Raw genomic sequence first — 24,868 nt, 5'->3', positions numbered from 1 at the left:
CTGCCTTGTGCAGCTGGATCCTGGACTTCCTGTCAGATCGCCGGCAAGTAGTAAAAGTGGACTCCCTCACCTCCACCCCTCTGACTCACAATGCAGGAGTCCCTCCGGGCTATGTACTAAGCCCCCTCCTTTACTCTCTGTATATCCATGACTGTGTCGCCACCCACAGTGTCAATGTGCTAATTATATTTGCTGATGATACTACACTGATTGGCCTAATCTCAAATAATAATGAGTAGCCTACAGAGAGGAAGTCATCACCCTGACACAGTGGTGTCAGGAAAACAACCTCACCCTCAATGTTGTAAAAACAAAGGAGGAATGGAAACAGACTAACCCCTGTTAACATCAATGGATCTAGGGATGAGAGGGGGAACAGCTTTAAGTTCACCACTGAGGATCTCATGTGGTCTATGCGGTGAAAAAGGCAGAAAAGTGCCTCTTTCACCTCGGACAGTAGAAGAAGTTCGGTATGGCCCACCAAATTCTAAGAACTTTCTACAGAGGCACAATTGAGAGCATCCTGACTGGCTGCATCACTGCCTGGTATGGGAACTGTACCTCCCTCAATCACAGGACCCTGCAGAGATTGGTGCGAACAGCCCAGCGTATCTAAAGATATGAACTTCCCACTATTCAGGACATTTACAAAGACGGGTGTGTAAAAAGGGCCTGAAGGATAAGCTTCTTCCACCAGGCCATCAGACTGATTAATTCATGCTGACTCTACTGTATTTTCTATGTTATATTGACTATCCTGTTGTACATAATATTCTATATTACTATAATTGCACATTTGAATGGAGATGTAACAAAGACTTTTATTCTTCATGTATTTCAAGGATGAAAGTTATAAAGCCAATTCAACACAAAATAATTGATTGCATAGTTACTCACTTCTTCAAGTCAGTATTTAGTAGATGCACCTTTGGCAGCAATTACAGCCTCAAGTCTGTGTGGATAGTTCTCTATCAGCTTTGCACATCTACACATCACAATTTCTCCTCATTCTTCTTTACAAATTGCTCAGGCTCTGTTATATTGCATGGGGTTCATGACTGAACATCTCTTTTCAGGTCCAGCCACAAATTCTCAGTTGGATTGTCGTCTAGACTCTGAAGCTTCCATCCAGGATTTCCCTGTGTTTTGCTCCATTCATTTTACCCTCTACCTTCACAAGCCTTCCAGGGTCTGCTGCAGTGAAGCATCCCCACAGCATGATGCAGCCACCACCGTGCTTCACAGTAGGGATGAGATGTTCTTGATGATGTGTAGTGTTTGGTTTACACCAAACTTAGCATTTAATCTGATAGCCAGAGTTAAATTTTGGTTCCATCAGACCATAGAACCTTCTTCCATCGGACTTCACAGTCTCCCACGTGCCTTCTGGAAACTCTAGCCAAGATTTCATGTGAGCTTTTTTTCCCAACAGTGGCTTTCTCTTTGTCATTCTCCCGTAAAGCTGCGACTGGTGAAGCACCTGGACAACAGTTGTATGCACAGTCTCTCTCCTCTCTGTTATTGAAGCTTGCAATTCCTCCAGAGTTGTCATAGGTCCCTTGGTGGCCTTCCTCACTAGTCCCCTTCCTGCACAGTCACTCAGTTTTTAAGGATGGCCTGCTCTAGGCAGATTTACAGCTGTGCCATATTCTTTTCATGTCTTGGTGATTGACTTCACTGTACTCCAAAGGATATTCAGCAACTTGGATGTTTTCTTGCATCCATCTCCTGACTTATGCTTTTCAATAGCCTTTTCATAGGGTTGCTTGGAGAGTTCTTTTGTCTTCATAGTGTAGTTTTTGCCAGGATACTGACTCACCTTCCAGATACAGGTGTATTTTTACTACAATCAATTGAAACACCTTGACTGCACACTGGTGATCTCCATTTAACTAATTATGTGGCTTCTAAAACCAATTGGCTGCACCAGTGATGATTTGGTGCATCATATTAAAGGGAGTGAACACTTATGCAATCAAACACGAGAAAATCTGCAGATGCTGGAAATTAAAGCAACACACACAAAATGCTGGTGGAACGCAGCAGGCCAGGCAGCATCTATAGGGAGAAGCACTGTTGACGTTTCGGACCGAGACCCTTCATCAGTCCTGCATTTTGTGTGTGTTGCTTATGCAATCAATTATTTTGTGGTTTATATTTTAATTAATTTAGATTATTTTGTACAGATCCATCTTCACTTTGACACAAAACAGTCTTTTTCAGTTGATCAGTGTCAAAAAAACACCAAATTAAATCCACTGTAATTCAATGTTGTAAAACATGAAAACTTCCAAGGGGAGTGAATACTTTTTATTGGCGCTATATGGACTTTTCCAAACTTCTCTTAAACGTTGCAATCGAACCCACATTCATCACTTTTGCTGGCAGATCGTCCCACACTCAAACCACCCCTTGAGTGAAGATGTTCCCCTTAAATATTTCACTTTTCACCCTTAAGTTATGACCTCTAGTCCTAGCTTCACCTAACCTCAGTGGGAAAAGCTTGCTTTTATTATTCCTATGCACAGCCCTCATCATGCTTATACCTCTATCATATTCTAAATCTCCTATGCTCCAGAGAATAAAGTCCTAACCTATTCAAACTTTTCTTTCAAGTCAGGTCTGTAAGTCCTGGTAACATCCTTATAAATTTCATTCACTTTCAAACTTATTAAAATCTTTCCTCTTGGTAGTTGACCAGAACTGCATACAATACTCCGCATTTGGCCTCACTTCAACATACCATCTCAATTCCTGTGCTCAATATGTTGACTTATGGAGGTTAATGTGCCAAAGGTTCTTTACAACCCTATCTACCTGTTACGTCAGCTGCAAATAATTATGAATCTGTATTCCTAGATTCTACTCTGCCACACCCCTCAGTACCCTACCAACACACACAAAATGCTGGAAGAAATGAGCAGGTCAGGCAGCATCTATAGAGGAGAATAAGCAGTCAAAGTTTTATACTGAGACCCTTTCATCAGGACTGGAAAGGAAACGGGAAGAAGCCAGGATAAGAAGATGGTGATGGGGCAGAGGGTTGGGGAAGGGGAGGAGTACAAGCTGGCAAGTGAAAGCTGAGACCAAGTGAGTGGGAAGGTGGATGAAGTGAGAAGCTGGAAGAGATCCTCACCACCAAGGCCATGTTCTTTTCTCACTGCTGCCATCAGGTGGAAGGTACAAATGCCTCAGGAATCACACCACCGGGTTCAAGAACAGATATTATCCCTCAATGATCAAGCTCTTGAACAAAACGGGATAACTACACTATTTTAAGGACTCTTATGCCTTGTTATTTCATTTTCACTATTTATTGTTATTTATTTATTTATATCTGCATTTGCACAGTTTGTTGTCTATTTATCTTGTTTACAGTTAGTGCACAACAGATTTGCTAAGTATGTGCGCAGAAAAAGAATCTCAGGGTTGTATGTGGTGTGATGTATGTACTGTGATAATAAACTTTACTCTGACTGACTTTTTGACTCTTGAGGTAAAGGGCTGAAAGTAGAATCTGTTAGGAGAGGAGAGTGGACCATGGGAGAAGAGGGGCATCAGACAGAGATGATTGGCAGCAGAGAAGAGAAAAGTTAAAAGGGAAGCCGGAATGGAAAATGTAAAAAAGAGAGAAGGGGAGGGGGAGAAATGACCAGAAGTCAGATAAATCAATGTGCATGTCGTCAGGTTGGAGGCTACCCAGACGGAATATGAGGAATTGCTCCACTAGTCTGAGTGTAACCTCATCACGGCAGTAGAGGCAAACACGGACCGACATGTCAGAATGGGAGTGCGAAGAGGAATTAAAAAGGGTGGCCATTCCAGCATCAATAGAATTTGCTTGTGTTTATCAGTACCTGTGCAAGTCCTTCCCTGGTTTGTCCTCTGTTTCTCATTGATAAACTTCTGTCTCTTTTATCAATGAGTCTGTACCTGTGCCTTGTGGTTATTGAACTGACAGCCAATGAAAATAGCTTCTTCAATCTATTCAAAACTCTCGTTTTGAATCTCCTTATGGCCTTTGCTACACACAGTTATACATCTTCTGTTAGTTGTTCACGCAAGTTAAATTCCTCATCTCTCTAAACGTACAAGGAAATATCCCCATACTTATCTCCAAAAGTTCCACATCCTTCCTAAAATGTAGTGCTCATAAATGGGCCCATTTAGGCTAAGACAACATTTCCAACTGGTTTAGTATAATTATCTATAATCTTTGTTCAGATTTTGTGTGCTTTATTAAGTGTTGTCTATCTACTCCCTCTTCAGTCTTGTGCTCAAATAGAGGGTTGAAACTTCTTCAACTTATCAAAACATGTTGAAGAGGTAGTACAGAGAAGCTTCTGACAATTTGTGGAGGGGCTCCATTCTCTCATTATACCAGGTTCAATCACACATACAGACTTTTGTGATCTCAGAATGAAGGGAATAAATGTAGGGCAAAAGAATATTGGCATATGCTGAAACGATTAGTGGAGAATAATAGAGAAAATATTTGTAGAAGAGTGGAGAAAACCTAAGGGTGGGATTTAAAATGAGTGAGGGCCTAGAGTAATGATTGGGGCAGAATTAAATACTGTCAGAAGATTAGAAGGTCTTAACCCTCCACTTGCTTCTGCACATACATGCTTCACTTGCATAGAGTATAGTTTGGATTTCTGGCACTTGACCAGGTCTGGCATCATGTTTTGGACAAACCTTTCATTCACTTGTGAATTTTAGTTTTGGCTATTATCTTCCCAAATAGAACACTGTACTCTTCATTTTAGGGCAGCTTTAAACTGAAACTTTGTGTCCTCTACCAGTGAGATTTGGAAAATAACTACAGGTAACCTCACCCTCCTTTTTCTCTCTTTCTCCATTTTCCATTCTGGATCTCCTCATACCCCTTCTCATCTTCTCCCCTGGTGACCCTCCTCCTTCCCTGTCTCTCATAGTCCACTGTCTTAGATTCCTTCTTCTTCAGCCTGTCCCTCTTCCACCTCTCACCTCCCAGCTTCTTACATCATTAGCCCTCCCTCACCCACCTTCTCCCTTCCCTTTTTCCTATAGTCAACCGTCCTCTCCCATCTCAAATTCCTTCTTCAGCCTCTACCTTTTCCACCTCTCACCTCCCAGCTTCTTACTTCACCACTCCTCTCCCACCCACCCATCTGCCCTCTCACCTGCTTCCACCTATCGCCTGTCAGCTAGTACTCCTTCCCCTCCCTCCACCCACATATTCTGGCTTCTTCTTCTTCCTCTCCAGTCCAAAATATTGACTGTTTATTCCCCTCCATAGGTGCTGCCTGACTTGCTGAGTTCCTCCAAAACTGTGTGTGTGTGTAAAAGTTCTGGTTCAACTATACCACAATTGGACTATAGCTGAATGTTTCAACAAAATATCATTTGAAAGTCAAGGTTGCCTCTTTGTCACACAATTTGCATAGACAATCTTGACTTAGTACAATGTGAATAGGGACACACTTCGTAAAACAGTCAATAAATTAATTAATCTCGGTCTAAATGCTTATTATTTAGGGTGATGATCATGTTGCTATTTAAGAGATTTGTTTTTTTTGTGTAGGGTGGTTGATGCTTTTCTTTGAACGGCTTCCTCGGGTTCCTGTGTTTGATAAGTATCTGGAGACAACAAATCTCAGAATTGTATACTGCATACTGCTTTGATAGTAAATGTATCTTTGAACCTTTGATCTAAACATTAACATCATTCCCCCCCCCACCTTGCCAATCTACAATGTATACACCATTTTGCTCAAGCCTATTTATGCTAGTAGTTTTGTTAGTTGAAGGTATAATCCCTTGTAAATTAACTTGCATTAACAAATTACAATCAGTATAAAGCTGAGTAATCTTTCATTGGAAGAAATCCAGACATCTCTAAAATTTAATATGCTTCTCTCAACACTCTCTAGGGGCAGATCAGTGAACTGCCCATTTAAAACTCAATTGTAGCTAACTGTCAGATGTCTAGTAGTACTAACGTACCAATTAGGCAAATGGGGAAGCGATAATGTTGCAAAGTGGGTGGTGCTGAAGGCTGGGTCATTATTAATAGGTGCAGGAGATGGGAGTTGGGTAATTGGAAGCCATTCTCGACATGGTGAAGAGATTGAAAGGATCAGAGATTATCGTGAAGGTGGCGGTGAGCAGGGAAAAATGGGGACCATCAATTTTTGGGATAATTTGAGGTTGGAGAGGATGCCAGATTGGAGGAGGGGTTCAGATGAAAATCAGGAGGTACTGGGGCATTCTATGGGGTCAGAATGCAAGAAGCTCAAGTACTGTACATCCTCTGGAGATGCAGAGTGAAGATCAAATTGCCTGCCCTGAGAGTGCCCCCACCCCCAGAACACTGTTGCACACATTCCCGGTGACATGCAGAAGGAGCACCACACAGGTAATGTTACCATCTCATTATACCCTGACTCAGAAATCATGTCAGGATTGCAATGACCAGGATATAACCGCTCAATTCTATAATTAACTCAAAATGATCTGGATACACCTATCATCATGTTGCCTTTCAATCAAATAATGTTGAAAAACCAGCATTATAGAACTCCATTCCCAGTGAAGATGTTTACTAAAATGTTTCTCGAATTTCTATCTCAGACACTAAATAACATATTTGAACATGGCAACTAAAAAGCATTGATTGGCACCACTTTGATCTTTGGTTTTTGCTCTGCTAAGTCACCTCCTGTAAGCCCGAGGATGCAGATGTCATAGAACAGCCCATGGTCATCCATTCATCTGCCAGGTTTACGGCCATCAGTAGCTGAGAGAGCAGCCATGGGAAGAGAACGATATTAAGAGAATGGAAGCAAGATGGAATAAAATGGATTAAAATTAATCCTACCATGAGTGTTTTTTAAGTCTCTGTGTGTATACTGTATGTTGTGTGTATGTATATATTATCCTTCTTAAACTATATTATAATATTGAAAATAATACGGAAAATGTGTAGATGGTTAGCCTGCTTTCTGATCCTGGCAACTTACTTGCAAACATTTTGTCACCAGATGAGGAGACATCATCAGTGCACTGTTGATGTACACTGAACGCACTGATGATGTCTCCTTGTATGGTGATCACACGTTTACAAGTAAATTGCCAAGATCGGAGAACAACCCTACCCAACCATATATTTTAAATACAGAATATTATATATATTTAAAATATGAATAATGTACAGTAATATGTTAAACCTTTATTTATTTTTTTTATTGAGATACAGCATGAAACTCAGCAATCCCCCGATTTAATCCTAGCTCTATCATGTGACAATTTACAATGACCAATTTACCTACCAACCAGTAAGTCTTTGGACTGTGGGAGGAAACCGGAGCACCCTGAAGAAACTCACGCGGTCATGGGGAGACCATACAAACTCCTTACAGGCAGTGGCGGAAATTGAACCCCAGTTGCCAGTATTGTAAAGCGTTGTGCTAACCACTACGCTACTGTGCCGTTCCAAATATATTAATATATATTATATTATGCCCCTTAAAGACGAGTTAAGAAATTTGATGGTATAGTGAAAGTCTGTTTAATGTGGTTTTAAAAAATATAACCACTTAGTCATGGCAAATTCTGTTGGAGATTTTGCTGCAGTACTAGGATAACTTAATTAGGCATTTTGATAAATGAAGATGCCTAATTAAATTCTCTGAAATTACCAATGATTTCTACTTAGTTGCATGCAATCAGCACAGAATACAGCAGCACCTGCACAAAGTCTCTGAAATTTAAGTTATAAAGATCCAATTTTCTGATGCTTTGGGAATTTGATTTCACTCAATGGCATTGCGTGTTGAAGGCATACAACGAAGAGTGAACTTCTACCCCCGAAATCACACTCATTCATGATCCAGTGACTGTGTTGAATATTAAGTGCTAAAGAAGGCATTGAAAATGCAAAATAAAAGTAAATGGATTGTTCCTGAGATCAATTTAGAAGCAAAAACAATTGGAACACTAACAATTTACTTTGGGTTTTAATTATTTAACTTTTAAGTATTGATTGACTATAAATCTATAACAGTTCATGGCTTCTACATTATCTGAGGGCATTAGTGTTATTCTGCATCAGCAATAGACTGGAGGTATTTCTGAAAATGGATCTTCACCCAAATATCTAGCTGGCTCTCTACATTAAAAAAAAGCATTTTATGATCCCCTTTTAAACACCTCGTATTGAAGGATGGATTTTTAGCCACAGTGAAAGCAAGCTGCATACTCATAGGCTTATAATAAATATCTATACTTAGAAGAAATAAAAAGCACAGGAAAGAAGAGCTTTATAAAATGGTTTCATTAATCAAAATAAGACCCAAGTTCATTTTGAAAATACCAAGTATTTTGAAACATCTGCAATGAGAGCTCCTGGCAAACCACACAAAGTTCATCCACAAACCTCCTGTTCCCAATTCTTTACCAATTCTACTTTGATCAATGATGAACTTTCTTTTTGAGATACATATTGCTCTTGTTATAAAAAAAACTTTCTCACTAACCACATTGTTTGCACGTTTAGTGATTGTACAGTTATTTACTGAGCAAAAGAAGCATATAGAAATAAGACCACAAATAAGCAACTTACTTAAATAGATCACGAGTTCTTTGTTTGTCAGGCAAATATAAACTGCTTTCAAGATTTTTAACAAAAAGTAATGTAATCAATTCTAAATTCTTCAGCTATAACAAACGCTTGTGGAATTATTGCTTATTATTGAATGTAGAATAACCAGAGATTTGACTCTTTCTCTGATTCCACCATGTTGCTCCGCGACCATCTGTGGGCCAGGAGCAACTTCGCAAGACAAATTTACGACTGAACTGCCGTTTCCTTGCAGAAAGATTTTAACTCCTGCAAGACATCCCCAAGATGACCAGTAACCCACCACGTGGTAAGGCATACATGGCCTACCGTTCTATGATTTAACAGGTCAAAAGTCTACTCTTGAACCAAAACCCAGGATTACCTGTACAGTTGCAATCCAACTTTGTACGTAATTAAATCTAGTAGAAATGTTTTGTGCAAATAGCATCAACTCATATTTTTGTTCTAAAATAGATATGGAATATAAAAGCATAAATCCAAATATACTCAGGAAATACACACTGATATAAATTTTTAAAAATATGTAAGTTTTCTTCTAAAGATGCATGCCAACAACAGAACTGTTGGTAGCAACACTACTTTTAGATGCATAAATCAGGAAACACCATGACAAGCCTTTGGGCTACAATACCAAATGTATACACACAAACACGCACACATAGACATCTTAACGGTAGTCGATGAAGTAATGCTCATGTCCGATCTTGCCAGGTGAGTGCTATATTGTAAAATGATGCAGCTGAGTTAGGTTAAAATCAAATAAAAGTAACATTCACAGAGAAAAGGCATTCAAATTCTCCAATAATTTGCATAGGTTTTCAGTCAACTGAAAAATATACAATATTCCATTTCTGCACTGACACATATTTGCAAAAATAGCTTCTTAAACTGCTTTGTATTTTCAGCCTGTTATTAACATAAGCATAATAGTCTAAAATACTCAATGAAACATAGAATAAACATAGAAATTTTAAATTAACTCCTTAAGAAACAACATTTACAGAGAAAAATTAATATAAATCTCTGCTTTTTCTTTTATAACATTGGTTCTACTTAAATATTGATAGATAGATTTGAAAATAATTGAGAGTTTCAGGTAGTTTAATCAAGGGTGAAATCTAAATTTATTTAATAACCTTCACCAAGTTCTGTGTTCACCATGCTACCCCACCCCCAAGTGACCATTCTTCATCTTTAACCTTTGACCTGTGAATATGGTCCAAGGGAACAATCAATAGGGCTTCTAGCTAATCTAACAAAGACATGTATAGAGTAGATTAATATTTAATCAATTCAAGTTAGAAATCAAAGCTTATTATTATTGTTTTTTTTTCCTTAACCAATTATAAACCCAGGTTTAAAACTATCTAAATGCTATCTCAACTGTGATACGATAACTCAGAGTCCAGAAGGGATTTGGAATGAGTTGACTGGGGGCCAAAATCAATAAACCACTTGCTGAACCCCAATATACAAGTAACAGTTAACTTCAACAAAAAATACAATTTAATCCAAAGGAAGGTCATTTTACTACTAGTACCTGACATTTTAATGTATACAATTTAAAGCCTTTCTCTCACCTTCAGTGCAGTACCTCCCCGTATATCCTGTGCTAGAACAGTCACAGGTGACTTCCCCTTCGATCAAAGAGCAAATCCCACCATTTTCACATGGACTTTCGGTGCAAATGCCTTCCTTAACCAGCTTCACGAACTGACTCCCCAACAGCACCGGTGCAGAGTCCCCATATTTCAAGTCTTCGATAAATCCCTTAAAAGGAGGCTTGCTTTGCACTGCATTCAAAGTTAATGCCGACTTCCGAATATCCTGTGGGACGCCTCCTATGAACAGATCACTTACAATCTTCATGTACTGCCGCTGTGGCTTGACTTCAGCCGACTTCGTTTCTCCGTCCAACACGAGAACTGTTCTCAGGTTATTGCGGGATATCATGAGAAAGTGCCATTTGTCATCATTCACCAGCCTATCTATATTGATCTCAGTCTCAAAGCAATCAATGCTCAATTTCAGCTGAACTTTCCCCTCCACTATCATCAGCTGCACAAAATCACAGTATCCTCCGTCGTCGAAGTACAGCATCAGAGCACTGGAGAGCTCGGTTTTGAACTGGAAACTGAGATCACTCCTGGTGCTTGCATCCCAACGTGCATAGCGGGTCCACAGTCCTGGTGCTCCAGTAAACTCAATGCCCAGACAAAGCCCCGCTAAAGAACTCAGTAACAGCGCAAAGCAGAAAGAATCCATGTTTATCACAAGATGCACAAAATCGGTGGAATGCAGGGAGAAAGCAAACTATAGGACTGCTCACAAAAGATGCAGTTTGTCGGAGAGGATTAAACCCACATTAACAGAAATGCTCATTTGAGAGGTTATTTTAGCCTACGTCAGCAGCGTTGGTTAGGTCAAATCAAACAAAGGCAGAACACAGGATGGTTACGGTTTCCCGAGCTTTAACTGTAGTCAGCCCACATCAATTCATTCATAGGAAGCTTCTGATTAGAGATGAGAAATTGTGAATGTGCTGAAGTCGTCAGTAGGTGGCTGGTAATAAACACGTAAACTGGGATTTCAATCAAACCTCAAGCTGTCAAGGCTAATTCTGCCATCTACAGTGAAGAGGCACTATTTTGCCCGTGATTTTTATTTTTATCAAGAGTTCACAGATTAATCCTTACATCAGTTTTTGTGTGTCGCAGCCAGAATCCAGAGATGCCACATGATGCTGGGATACATTTGCAGTTGCCACTGCCTCAAAGAAGCCACAAACCTTGAATCTTGCCTCAGAACCTGTAAATAAAATTAATAGATGTCATTAAAAATCATAAATACTATTTTCCAAATTAATCAGTTCTTCTTGGTCTACGTACAGATTATGCTTTAATACCATAATTTTAATAAACAGCAAATTTATCCAGGATTAGCAAATTAAATCTACTGTGAACTCATTGGAAGAGTATAATCTGCACAAATACACAACTCTATCAGAATCATTTCTGTATACTAAAAATTACAATGCATTAATATTGACACAGTATATCACATTCTGGTCTAAAATATTCATGAAAGAATTCAGAATCCTGACAGAAAATTGTAAACCTGGGTATATGGTTAGAATATAGAACACTTAGAACATTATAGCACAGTATTGGTTCTCCAGCTCATGATATTGTGCCGACCTTTTAACCAACTCAAACATCACTCTCCTCCAAGAGGTCTACAACCTTGTCACTGGGTTTGGAGGCTTGCATGCCTCAATGACTCGGAGAGCTATGCTAGCTGGAGTCAGGGCCTTGTGCTTCAGCACTTGGTAGGGTCACCCAAACAGGTCAAAGGCCAGACCAAGAGTGGTCCAGCAGTCCTCCAGGTTTGGAATGACAAGCTGGATTGTGTTGGTCTGCACCTACGCTAGTTCATCTCGAAGAAATGCTGCATGCTTGTCCTTGCAGAAATGTGGCTCCAGAACAATATCCCATGCACCATCAATCTTCAGGCCATGACACTCAGGGACTTGGGTGATATTATTTATTTTTCTTTGCGACTGCGTATTTTACTGCTATTGTGATTAAATGTGGTATATGTGCCTTGTGCTGTGTGTGACTGTTGGTACTGTGTTTTGCACCTTGGCCCCAGAACAACACAGTTTTCTTTGACTGCATTCATGAATATAGTTGAATGATAATTGAATTTGAACTTGCCACTGCTACCAACTCTGCCATTCTTTCCTCCCGGACCTACAAAATTCATTTTTTTTAGTACATGCATTTAATTCCCTTTTGAAAATTACAACTGTGTCACTCTCCAGTCCAATGCACAAGTCCAAGGCTTACTGTGTGACAGATGGTGCAGCATTTGTCAATACATTCCATTGCTGGAACCCACGTGCAGCCCAGTCTTGCTGGAATGCTGCAGCTTTACAGTGGATAACGCCACTCGGATTCTCTGCCAGGTGAAACATGACTTGGGATTTTAACCCTTGAGATTTCAAAGGGGATTTCACACCTGAGGAATAGGAGGCAATGGAGAAATATTTTTTAAGATATTCTATATAAGAATTATTTTACATCAATGTTTGTATACTCATACGGGTAATCCTTTATTTTTAATTAACATTATTTAATCTTTATTTTGACGTTCAATCCTGAAAATGACTTCGGGAATGAAAGGCTTGTCGTATGACGAACATTTGATTGCTCTGGGCCTGTACTCAACAGAATCCAAAAGAACGAGGGGTGACTTAATTGGAACCTATCGAATGTTGAAAGACCCTGATAGAGTGGATGGTTCTGAGACTAAGAGCAGAGGAAACAGCCTCAGGAAAAAGAGGCCTCCTTTTAGAACAGAGGTGAGGAGGAATTTCTTTCACCAGAGAGTGATGAATCTGTGGAATTCATTGCCACCAGTGGCTGTGGAGTCATTGAGCATATTTAAGGCAGAGGTTGATAGATTCTTGATTAGTCAGGGCATGAAGGGAAATGGGGAGAAGGCAGGAGATTGGGGCTGAGAGGGAAATGGATCAGCAAGGATGAAATAACAGAGCAGACTTGATGGGCCAAGAGGCCAAATCTTCTCCTATATCATTTTTTTTTAAGTATTTACTTGTGGGCCATGTGGATAATGCTATCAGAAATCAGGGCAGCACAGTAGTGTAGCGGTTAGTGTAACATTATACAACACCAGCTGTATGATTGGGGTTTAATTGGACCATCGTCTGTAAGGAGTTTCTACAGACAATGTGGGTTTCCTCTGGATGCTCCAGTTTCCACCCCAACATTTCAAAGACATAGGGGTTAGTAAATTAATTGGCCACATTAGTGTGATGGGGCAGTGTGGACTCGTTGGGCCGGAAGGGCCTATTACTATGCTGTATCTCTAATTTAAAAAAAAATAAACCATTTATCTCAGAATCTTTGCCTCCCTCCCAACTTGAACCAGCTTTCCATCTCGCCCAAGTGAGTACAGGCACATGGGGTCTGTGGGTGCAAATTCCAGTGATAAACCATGTCTATCAAGACCTTCCCCCACAGTCTTCAGCATCTATTTTAAACGTTCCCTGACCCTTGTTGGTCCAAAGTAAAATTTGATGACTTCCAAGGTCTCTCCACCTAGGTGAGAGTTCTCATTGCCGCTGCAGCAACACGTATGCATAGCCTCATAAGATGCTTCTATGGCCTTTTGCACAGAGCTAACACATCTGAAGGCATTTCACAGGAGTGTCATAAAACAGATCGGATTTGGGGTGAACAGGAAGGGTAGCACCTCTAGTAAAGGGGCTTGATATGTCCGTTCCGGGGTAGCTCACTCAACTTTGGTCCCCAGTGGAAATTCAGTTCTCACCTCTGGCTCCAACTAGCTGTTTGCAAGTGTCAGTGGCCACACTCTAGTACACCGAGTCAACAGGTGGGCTAAACCAGGTGAGACTCATACCCCAATGCGATAGGGACATGTTTGTCCTAGCATGCAATATCAGCTCTGGTGAACAGGGTGGCTGAGATCTACAGTGAGATTCAACGGCCAGGAAGGCGGTTCTGCAACGCTCTGTGGAGAGCGACGGGCATTGTGAGGCACGGAAGACGTCATGGTCATCTGCTGCACCCAAGGACGACCCCAGTTTGTGGCACTTGTTTGTATCAGTGGACCCAAACTGCTGAGGTCGAGAAAGTGGAACTGACCCAGTTCAATAGCTCTTGCACTTTAAAAACTCTCCCACAAAGGTTTCCTGTTATCGTCAGACACTATCAATTAAACAAATGGATGCTGAGCTGAATAAGGAAACTTTAGGACAGAAGTGTAATTAAAGAGGTAGGATTTAGGGACATCTTAAAAGAGGAAGGGGAAGACAGGATCATTCAGCTCAAAGACGTCCTCGTGCTGACTGAGATAGCTAATTATACTAATCCCATTTGACTACCAGTATTCCTCTTTGCTTTTCCTATCCAAGTACATGTCCAAATGCTTTTTAAATGTAATTGTATATGTGTCCATCATCTTCTCTTGTAGCTAATTCCAAATAATTCCTACCCTGTGTGCAGACAACCCTACCGTCAGATCTTTCTTCCCTCTAACTTTAAATCAGTGTCCTGTAGTCCTAGACACCCCAGCATCGGAAAGGATTCTATCTATGTCACTCATTACATTATAAACCTCTACGAGGTCACCCCTCAACCTCTAATGTTCCCAACCTCTCCAATCTCTCCTTATAAAACTGATGTAGAGGAGAAAAGGCAGAAATTATACTGTTTGCTATACCTCAAGAAGAGTGAAACTTCCCCAAGATTCCTCACAGAACTATATTCTAGACATAGTCAAATATATGTCTATGGAATTAGAACATAGAACAGTACAGGCCATTCAGCCCATAAAGTTATGTCGGCCCATTAACCTACCGCAAGATCAATCTAGCCCTTCCCTCCCAAATAGCCCTCCAGTTTTCTATCATCCTGTGCTGCTCTAAAGGACACTTCAATGTCCCTAGGGTATCTGCCACTACCATCATCCCTGGCAGCACATTCCACGCACCTACCATTCCGTGTTTAAAAACTTGCCTCTAACATCCCTCCATACTCGCCTCCCAACTCCTTACAGTTATATACACAAGAGATTCTGTAGATGCTGAAGATCCAGAGTAACACACACAAGATGCTGGAGAAACTCAGCAGGTCAAGCAGCATCTATGGAGAGGAATAAAGAGTCGTCATTTCGGGTCAAGACCATTCATTCAGCCTGAAACATCGACACTTAACCTGCTGAGTTTCTCCAGCGTTTTGAGTATGTTGCTTTAAAGTGAGACCCACTTGTATTAGTCACTTTTGCCCCGGGAAAAAGTTTCTGGTTATCCACTGTCTAGTTACTCTCAGTGGTCACTTTATTAGGTACACCTGTATACGACTCATTAATGCAAATATCTAATCAGCTAATCATCTGGCAGCAACTCAATGCATAAAAGCATACAGGCATGATCAAGAGGTTCAGTTGTTGTTCGGACCAAACATCAGAATGGGGAAGAAATGTGATCTAACTGACTTTGACCGTGGACTGATTGTTGGTGTCAGATGTGGTGATTTATCTCAAGAAGTGCTTATCTCCTGGGATTTTCACACACAACAGTCTCAAGAGCCTACAGAGCATGGTGCAAGAAACAAAAAACATCCAAGGAGCAGCAGTTCCATGAATGAAAATGCTTTGTTAATGAGAGAGGTCAGAGGAGAATGACCAGACTGGTTCAAGAACACTGGAAGGCAACACTGACCCAAATAACCACGTGTCACAACAGCGGTGTGCAGAAGAGCATCTCTGTACAGACAACACGTGGAACCTTGAAGTAGAAGGGCTACAGCAGCAAAAGACCATGAACATACACTCAGAAGTCATTTTATTAGGTATTGGAGGTACCTTATAAAGTGGTCACTGATCTTGTTACAGAATAACTGAATCTTGTATAAAAGCTGTATTTAAAGGGCATTCTCAAAGGACGTGAGTACAAATTCTGAGTGCAAAGGGGATGGTTCTAAACTCTGTAAAGTCAGGAATAGAAGAAAGTATGATACTGACTTTCAAAGGGCAAAGAAACTGATGAAATAAGCAGGCAGCATGCAAGATGAAAGTTAATGCAGAGAACTGTTTCATGTTGCTGGGGAAATGAGGGGAAGCATTACAACACAATGATTATAATACCGAGGAGAGGAAAGGTGCAAGAGGTTTCTGTAAGTGATGTATCGGATCTTTGACTTTATAAATACAGGTTTGAGAACAAAAGCATCAGAGTTACTCAAAAACCTTTCTTGAAATATGAGAAGAGCCCAGATAGAGATTCATACTTCAACTTTAAAAAGGATGTTAAATATTCTGAGGAGATTTACTAGAACAGGACTAGAGATGAGTTCAGTAGTTCACTGTTCTTGTAACAGCAGTAAAGGTTTAAGGGGAATTGTATGAAGGTTACTATGATAAAAGGTTTTCATAGAGTACAGACAGAATGGTCAGTAATCAGGAGAGTAAGTTTTAGGTTTTTTGAAAAAAAAAACAGTAGTAACTTATAGAAGTTACACACAAAATGATGGAGAAATTCACAGCTCAGGACTTAACTATGGGCGGGAATAAACAGTTGAAGTTTTGGGCCGAGACCCTCCACCAGGACTGGAAAGGAAGTGGGCAGAAGCTGGAATAAGAAACTGGGAGGGGAAGGAGTAGAAGCTGGTGAGTAATGGGGTAAGTAGGTGGGTGGGGAAAGAGGGATGAAGTAAGAAACGGAAGGTGACAGGTGGAAGATGCAAGAGGAATCTGATAGGATAAGAGTGGAGCATGGAAGAAAGAGAAGCAGGGGGGAGGTTTCTAGAAAGAGGAGAAGGTGTAAGAGGGGGTGTCAGACTGGGAAATGGAAAAAGAGAGAAGGGGAGAGGGAGAAATAACTGGAAGTTAGAGAAATTAATGTTCATGTTGTCAGGCTGGAGGCTACCCAGACAAAGTAAGAGATAACACATACAAAGTGCTGGAGGAACTCAGCAAGTCAGGCTTCTATGGAGGCGAATAAACAGTCAATGTTTCGGGCCAGGACCCTTTTGCAGGACAGAATATGAGGTGTTGCTCCTCCAAGCTAACTCTGTATTTGTGATGGTGGTAGAGGAGGCCATAGACCAAAATGTTGGAATTTTTAGAGAAGTAGAATTGAAATGGGTGGCCACCAGGAAATTGTGCCTGTTGCAGTCAGAGCAAAGGTGCTCAGCAACTTAAGGAAGGACATTTACACAACACGTTGTTGAGGTCCAAATGCATTGTATGAAAGGTAATGGATGAAAGAATTGTACAAAGTTATGAGGAAAAAGAGGGGAATATGTACAAAGTTATGAGGAAAAAGTAAGAGCCTTGTGCTACTTGATCTTCAAAAGAGGCATAGCAGAGATGATAAAATCCCTATAAGGCATATCATGTCATTAATAAATTTGATTAACTGCGCAGTTACAATATAATCTGCGTTTATTACAAATGCTCAGCAGTTGCAGTTATTTTGTCTGTTCATTTATTTAGCATCTATCCTCTTTGCCTCATTTTACATTAAAATTTATATTAAAATATCCTTTGCATTTCGAAGAGGAATATCCAAGGAACTAACGGACATAATTAAGGACTGTACATGATAATCACACCCACACCACTCTCGAGAATATTAAGTACATAATCAGGTCCCTCGGGAGAATGAGACCAACTACATCATCACCGTCTTCTAAAAAAAGATAATTTTGCAAAGCGCAAAATGCAGCCGAGATATTCTTTTAACTTATTTTTAAAAGAAATGTAATGCTAAAATCTAATTGAAACTTAGTAATGGCTATACTGCATGTTCTAGGTTTCCCAGATCATTGACCATCTGCTTTAAGAATTGCTTTCATTTATTTTAAAGGAAAGACAATCATTATTAATTATTAAAGCCATCCATTTATCTCAAGTCAACCAAGGGTTATGTGCTCTATTTCAGGCTTGACACAGCCAATAACAAAAAGAATTTACATTGAATTGCATAGATAAAGTAACACAATGAGTATGGTACCACGATAAAAACACAAGAGTTTCTGCAGATGCTGGAAATCCAGAGCAACTCACACAAAATGCTAGAGGAACTCGGCAGGTCAATGTTCCCTAAACCCTTCATCAGGACTCTTAGCATAATAGTAATGTTGCTTCATCAGGACCGGGAAGGAAGTGGGTGGAACGCCAGAATATGTAGGAGTGGGGTGGTGAAGGAGTACAAGCTGGCAGGTGATTCCTGAGGCCAGGTGAGGGGGAAGAAGGGTAGATGGGGGGGGGGGGGCTGAAGTGAGAAGCTGGGAGGTGGGAGGTGGAAAAAGTAAAGGGCTGAAGAAGAAAGAATCTGAGAGGAGAGGAAAGTGGACCATGGGAGAAAGGGAAAAAGGGACACCAGGGGCAGGTGATGGGTCAGTGAGAAGAGAGGACTAAGAGGGGAACCAGAATGGGGAATGAAAAGGAGAGAAGGATTAGAAAAATTATGGTAGCATAATATTGTTATGGATTCAGCAACAATAAATATACAAGTGAGGCCGGGTTTTTATAACAAATAAAACATTTATTAAACACTGAAAAACAAACCCCAAAAGTAAACAAACCACTAACGTAACCGGAAATCAGCTGCTGTGTGGCAGCTTAAACAGTTCTTAAAGGGATAAAGCGAAAACAGTTCTTAAAGCGATGTTGCAAAAACAGTTCTTCAAAGTAGTACTGCAAAAGTTCAAAATGCTTACAGTCCATTAAAGGAGAGACCTTTTAAGATGATTTAAATTCTCTTTCACATCGTGTTGCTGCGGTTCCCAGTCAAACTATACTTTTCCCGGAGATTTTATGAAGATGAAAATGAAACGGCTTAAAGGCACTGACCTTTCCTTGACAAAACTGTACCTAACCCTTTCTGCTATTATTGCAGGGGCTAACACGAGCACAGCCAACGAATTCCTTCCGAATGAGGATCAAACAAGGTCGAACCTGTTTCACCATCGAAATCGACTTTCCTCTATCTTTTAGCTCCGGAACTCCAATCTTCACTCTCCATTGATTTTTAACTGGCAGTATTGTAACGAAACTGCCGGCAATGACCTCTTAAACTTTAGGCAGAAAATAAAACTCCACCTTTCAACGAAACTGCGTCATAATATTGGACCACGCAGTAGCACGGAGTCAAAATGGCAAATCCAGCCACAAACTGCCCCTCCTCACAGGGAGGGGTCCTCAACAGGGACCCTGTTGAAAAAAACTGTCACATGACCTCTACTGGTGGGAAAATGACATCACTCCACCATCACAAGACCATTACCTTAAGTCCAGTATAGCTTCAACACTCCCGACACGGGACAAGTACAAGACACCCACGGGTACGTAACAATATAAACAAGAAGTGTGGCACGTGGCCAAGTGGTTAAGACGTTGGACTAGCAATCTGAAGATCATGAGTTCGAGCCCCAGCCGAGGTAGTGTGTTGTGTCCTTGAGCAAGGCACTTAACCACACATTGCTGCAGTCCACCCAGTTGAAAATGGGTACTGGCAAAATGCTGGGGGTTAACCTCACGATAGACTGACATCCTATCTGGAGAGGAGTCTCATACTCTCAGTCGCTTCACACCACGAAAACCAGCAAAAGCACTGGCCCGATGAGCCTATAAAGCTCGGGACAAACTCTAACTAATATAAACAAGAGATTCTGCAGATGAAACACACACAAAATACTGGAGGAACTCAGCAGGCCAGGTAGCATCTATGAAGAGGAATAAACAGTTAATGTTTCTGAGATCTTTCATCAAGCCTCATAGCACAATAGTTATATTGCTGAACCAATAATCCAGAGAATGTGACAAATGATGATAACATTCATGTTTAACCCTCAGATAGCATCTGGGGGATTTAAATTCAAGTGGAGTAGAAGAAGCCACAATTTCTGATGGTACCATGAATTTCACCAATATTAAAAATGCTTGATTCTGTCCTTTGGAGAAGAAAATTAGATGCAGTTAAATGAGACTTCAGATCCACAAATAAAAAGCAATTAAAATGGAAAATAATGACTTTCAGAGGGCAAATAATTTGGAAGGTAACATGAACTGCTCGGGAATGGTTGACGGATGGCAGCATGAAAGAGGATCACAGAGAGGTAAGGGTGGCACTGAAGTGCAGCAAGGCTATACCACGACAGCAGTAAGATCCGCAAGGAGGTTGTCCGTTCTCCCTGTGACCATGTGGGTTTCAAGTTAAAGTTTAGCTATCATTCATCCATGCACATGAATACAGCCAAGCGAAACGGATTCCTCCAGGGCCAAGGTGCAGAACACACTTGCAACAGTCGCACATAGCACATACAATCCTCCGGGTGCTCTGGCTTCCTCCAAAGACGTACAGTTCGGAGAATTAGTGAGACGTGGGCATGCTATGTTGGGGCCAGAAGCATGACAACACCTACAGGCCACTCAGAACAACCCTCGCTGATTTCATTTGATGTAAGTGACGCATTTCACCATACGTTTCAATGTACATATGACAAATAAAGCCGATCTTTTTCTTTAGGTAAGTGAGCAAGAAGAAACTCGCTCAACCTGGTAAAAATATTAACAATAATGTAGCCAGTATAGTAGCATAGCAGTTGGGTAACACTACTACAACACCAATGAGCTGGGTTCAAATCTGCCTCTGTCTGTAGGAGTCTGTACATTCTCCCTGTTGGTTTCCTCTGGGTGCTCCAGTTTCCTCCCACATCCCAAAGACGTATGGGTTAGTAAGATAATTTTTCACATGGGTGTAATTTAAAGTACAAAGTAAATTTATTATCGAAGTACACACTGTATATGTCACCATATACTACCTTGAGATTCATTTTCCTGCAGGCATTCTCAGTACAACAGACAAATACAGATGAATCAATGAGAAACAGCACACAAAGACTGACAAACAGCCAATGAGCAAAAGGCAGACTTGCAAAAGAATGCACGTAATAACAAATAATCAAATAAATACTGAGAACATGAGTTGAAAGTGAGTTCACAGGTTGTGGAATCAGTTCAGAGCTGAGGTGAGTGAAGTTCTCCATGCTGATTCAGATACCTGGTGGTTGAAGTGTAATCACTGGATGGTGTGTGCTTATTGAACCGGAAGGGCCTGTTATTATGTTGTATCTCTAAGTAAATTAAACAACAATTTTTTTCTCAACTGCCGGAAGAGAAATGCATGGAATGGAGCATAATCCATCAAGTAGCCTCTTTGAACTATTATAAAAGGATTATAGCCACATTTTACCAGATCTTATCAATTTTTATGTTGGTGAGTCCAACTGAAATATTCAGCTTACAGAGTGCAACACTCCTCTAATGTCATCATAAGTAGATCAATTTCTCATTGCCCTTACCGACTGCAAAATGTGTAAGCATACATTACAGTTACATCAATGGAAATAGATTCAATATAATCAAAGACTGGAACATGAACTGCAATTTCTCCTTTCCCAAGCCTTTACACCCAAGTAAGCAAGTGTATAGAATACCAAGGCATATAATTTTAGAAAGCACAAATCTCTGATGACAGATTAGTTTTGCAAACAAATTCCTGGCAGGAAGAGGCACTTAGCAAAAAAGCTTCGCAATCAATTACTTGGAGAAGGAATGTTGTTGGTATTACAAACAAACAATTAGAACAACATCCCACAAACTGCATGGATAAATGGTTTAGCTATGGTTAGATCTCAGAGCTAAATCAGAGTGACAGGAAGAACTTTCCATCTTTCCTTTAAATAACACCATGGGGATTTTCTGAGACATAAGAACACGTATTATATCTCAGCGGAAGAATGCCACTTCTGTTAACGCAAAAGCTTCTCAGCACAAATCTGTAGTGTTCACCTTGAACACCAGTCCACTCCCTCAGCACTGTTGCAACATGGAGGTGCGTTCTCTCCCCTCTCCTATTTTCTCTCCACACCAGTGACTCTCCGTCTCCAGTGATCCATCAGTTAAGCTGATAAAGTTTGTGGACAATGCCACTGCTATTGGCCTCGTTACCAGAGGTGACAAATTCAAGTACCACCGGGAAGTAATAAGCTAGTGTCCTGGTGCAGTCACAATAACTTAGAACTGAATGCCCTCAAGACGACGGGGATGCCTGGCAACTTCAGGAGGTTCATCGGCAACAACTCGACGGTTAGCACGATTTCAGCATTCAGCTTCTTGGGCGTCATTATTTCCCTCTAATGTGTCCGCGTGCACACAAGTCCTTTGCTACTACTGCACAAAGGAATTTAAACTGTGCACAAAAGGTTGCACCCATGTTGGCATGTTGAATATATCCATGACTGTATGCAATCATATTTCCTGATGCGGATGGTGTTGACAACGTGGAGTTTCTGATCATTTGTCTGCAGATTTTAGAACTGGTTTATTTATACTGTTTTTACTGAAGAAATTATTCAGTGTGCACTTGTTGTCACTGGGCAAAAAATTGCACAGCCACAAGATTTTTGCGCACACTAGTCATTACAAATTAGAGGGAAAATTGCACAGGACCTCATGTGTGAGAACCATATCTTTTTCATGAACAAAAAGGATTGGTAGAGGATGTTCTTTTTTGCGGCAATTGGTAAAATTCCATCTTCCCCAGAACATACTGGTGCAATTCTACGCTGCCATCAGAGAGAGCACCCTCATATCAGCCACCTCAGTCTGGTTTGATGCAGCGTCCTCCCACAATATACGAAAAATATGGGGAACTGTCAGGGCAGCAGGAAATGTCACTGGTTGCAGTCCACCATGACTGCAGGACTTGTGTGTGCCCAGGATAAAGAAGCAGGCAGGAAAAAGATAATTGCGGACACCACCCACCCTGCAAACTGACTTTTTCAAAAGCCCCCTTCTGGAAAGCGCCCCTGGGCTAGTAAAACAAAAACTTCACGCCATCTTAAAAGTTTCTTCCTTCAGAAAGTTAATCTGATCCAATCATTCTAATTGTTCTGCCCCCTCTCTCTATTATCTCAGTCACTGCACTGCACCATAAACACTTTAAACCACCTTTTATAATGCTATGTACACTGTAAACACATGCTGGTATTTACACATTTATGCACATTTTATCGCATATCCAAATTTAAACCTCCATATATGGCAAATGAAGTTGATCCTTGAACAGCTGATTTCCCTGCACTGACCCCTTTCTACAATTTCAAGAAAGATCTTACTGGTGCCCTATTTTATTACTGATTATGCAAACTTATTATCTCGCTTGAAACTCAGCATTCTTCCAAGTAAATCTGGTCCAGCAATTTTCCACACCTTCTACTTAAACAGCAGACCCACAGGTATTTTGTTTAGCACTCAGGATGCAGTCCCTAAAACATATTTTATATAGATATGGGGGGGGAGATGGGGGGGGAAAAAAGATTTTTATATGTGCCATGTAAGCTGACAGGTATTCCTGCCCTCTTGTGCACAACAGCACACAGACAGAGCAGGTGTTTTTTTATAAACATACAACGTGGGACATATTTATGGGTATTTGGACTGGAGGACCTGGAGTACCATAATGAGTCAGGACTCTACCAGGGAGTGCACAGTGCACTTTATATAATCAGCGATTTTAATTTCAAACAATTGAACAAACATATCTTCTTCCCATCAAAATCATTGAGCACAACTTTATCGCAATCAAAAATAACATCTTAAACAAAAACATAGAAAAGCTTTAACATTGCAAACAATGCTTGCATTCCCGATAATGGGAAGACAGTGTGTACGGAGCAGGCAGGAACTGCAAACCAACACACTGTCCATTACTGCTGAATGAGACAGAAACCATCTGTTGGTGTGAACCACCTGGCAGCTCACAGCACCTAATAAGACAAGGATCAGCTTTTTTCAGACAAAGTGACTGCTCACAATCAGGGCATTCTTTATGCAATAGATTCTAGTCTTTCCATGATATTTTCATCTTTTACTCTTTTGTTTGAATACCATATTTACTCATAATCCTGAAGTCTAATGATGTCAAGATTATCAGCAGGCTTTACTTAGTTTTAACAACAGTTATTACCCTTCAATCATCAGACTCCTGAACCAGCGTGGATAACTTCACTCACCTCAACTCTGAACTGATTGCAGAACCTGTACACTCACTTTCAAGTAATTTACAACCTCACGTCCTCGGTATTTATTTATATATTTTCAAATTTGGACTGGTTGTCTTCTTTTTATATATTGGTTGTTTCTCAGTCTTTGTCTACATGTAGCTTTGCATTGTTGCTATTGTATTTTTCTGTTCTACTGAGAATGCCTTTATGAAAATGAATCTCACAATAGTAGATAGTGACAGTCAGTGGCCACTTTATTAGTTCCATCTGTACAGCTGCCCGTTATGCAGATATCTAATCTGCCAATCATGTGGTTGCAACTCAATGCATAAAAGCATGCAGACATGGTCAAGAGGTTCAGTTCAGACATTTCCAAATTGTTATATGCTGTCGATGCTACCGTGTGGAAGAGAGGCAGGAAGATAAATTATATAGTTAGGAAAATGCAGGCAGCTATTAATGAAGTAGAGGAATGGGGATGTCGGTAGGGTTTAAACTTTCTGTTTAAAGACTCAAGTTACCTGTTTGTCTAAAAGAAACATTACACCCATATTTGATCTCAAGTTATATGTTAAAACTCTAAAACATGAGTCAGTAGTAAAGTTTCTCGGTATGTGGATGG

General features: G+C 40.5%; 1 protein-coding gene across 41 annotated transcripts in view; it reads right to left on the bottom strand.

The window, feature by feature from the left end:
• nrxn3a (neurexin 3a) overlaps window positions 1-24,868 on the bottom strand; it is a 2,216,268-nt gene that overhangs the window by 2,156,656 nt on the left and 34,744 nt on the right. For all 41 annotated transcript variants that reach the window (XR_012098174.1, XR_012098175.1, XR_012098176.1 and 38 more), the window contains exon 2: window positions 10,207-11,434. Coding sequence is in view for 35 of the 41 variants with exons in the window: in XM_073039307.1 (XP_072895408.1) it covers window positions 10,207-10,891 (685 nt within the window). In the remaining 6 variants the exon portion in view is untranslated. The remainder of the gene's footprint in view (window positions 1-10,206; window positions 11,435-24,868) is intronic.

The sequence above is a fragment of the Hemitrygon akajei genome, chromosome 3 (genome assembly GCF_048418815.1).
Source record: "Hemitrygon akajei chromosome 3, sHemAka1.3, whole genome shotgun sequence".
In the NCBI taxonomy this organism is placed as follows: domain Eukaryota; kingdom Metazoa; phylum Chordata; class Chondrichthyes; order Myliobatiformes; family Dasyatidae; genus Hemitrygon; species Hemitrygon akajei.
Note: the sequence above shows the minus strand (reverse complement) of the source record. Positions and strands in the feature narration are given on the sequence as shown.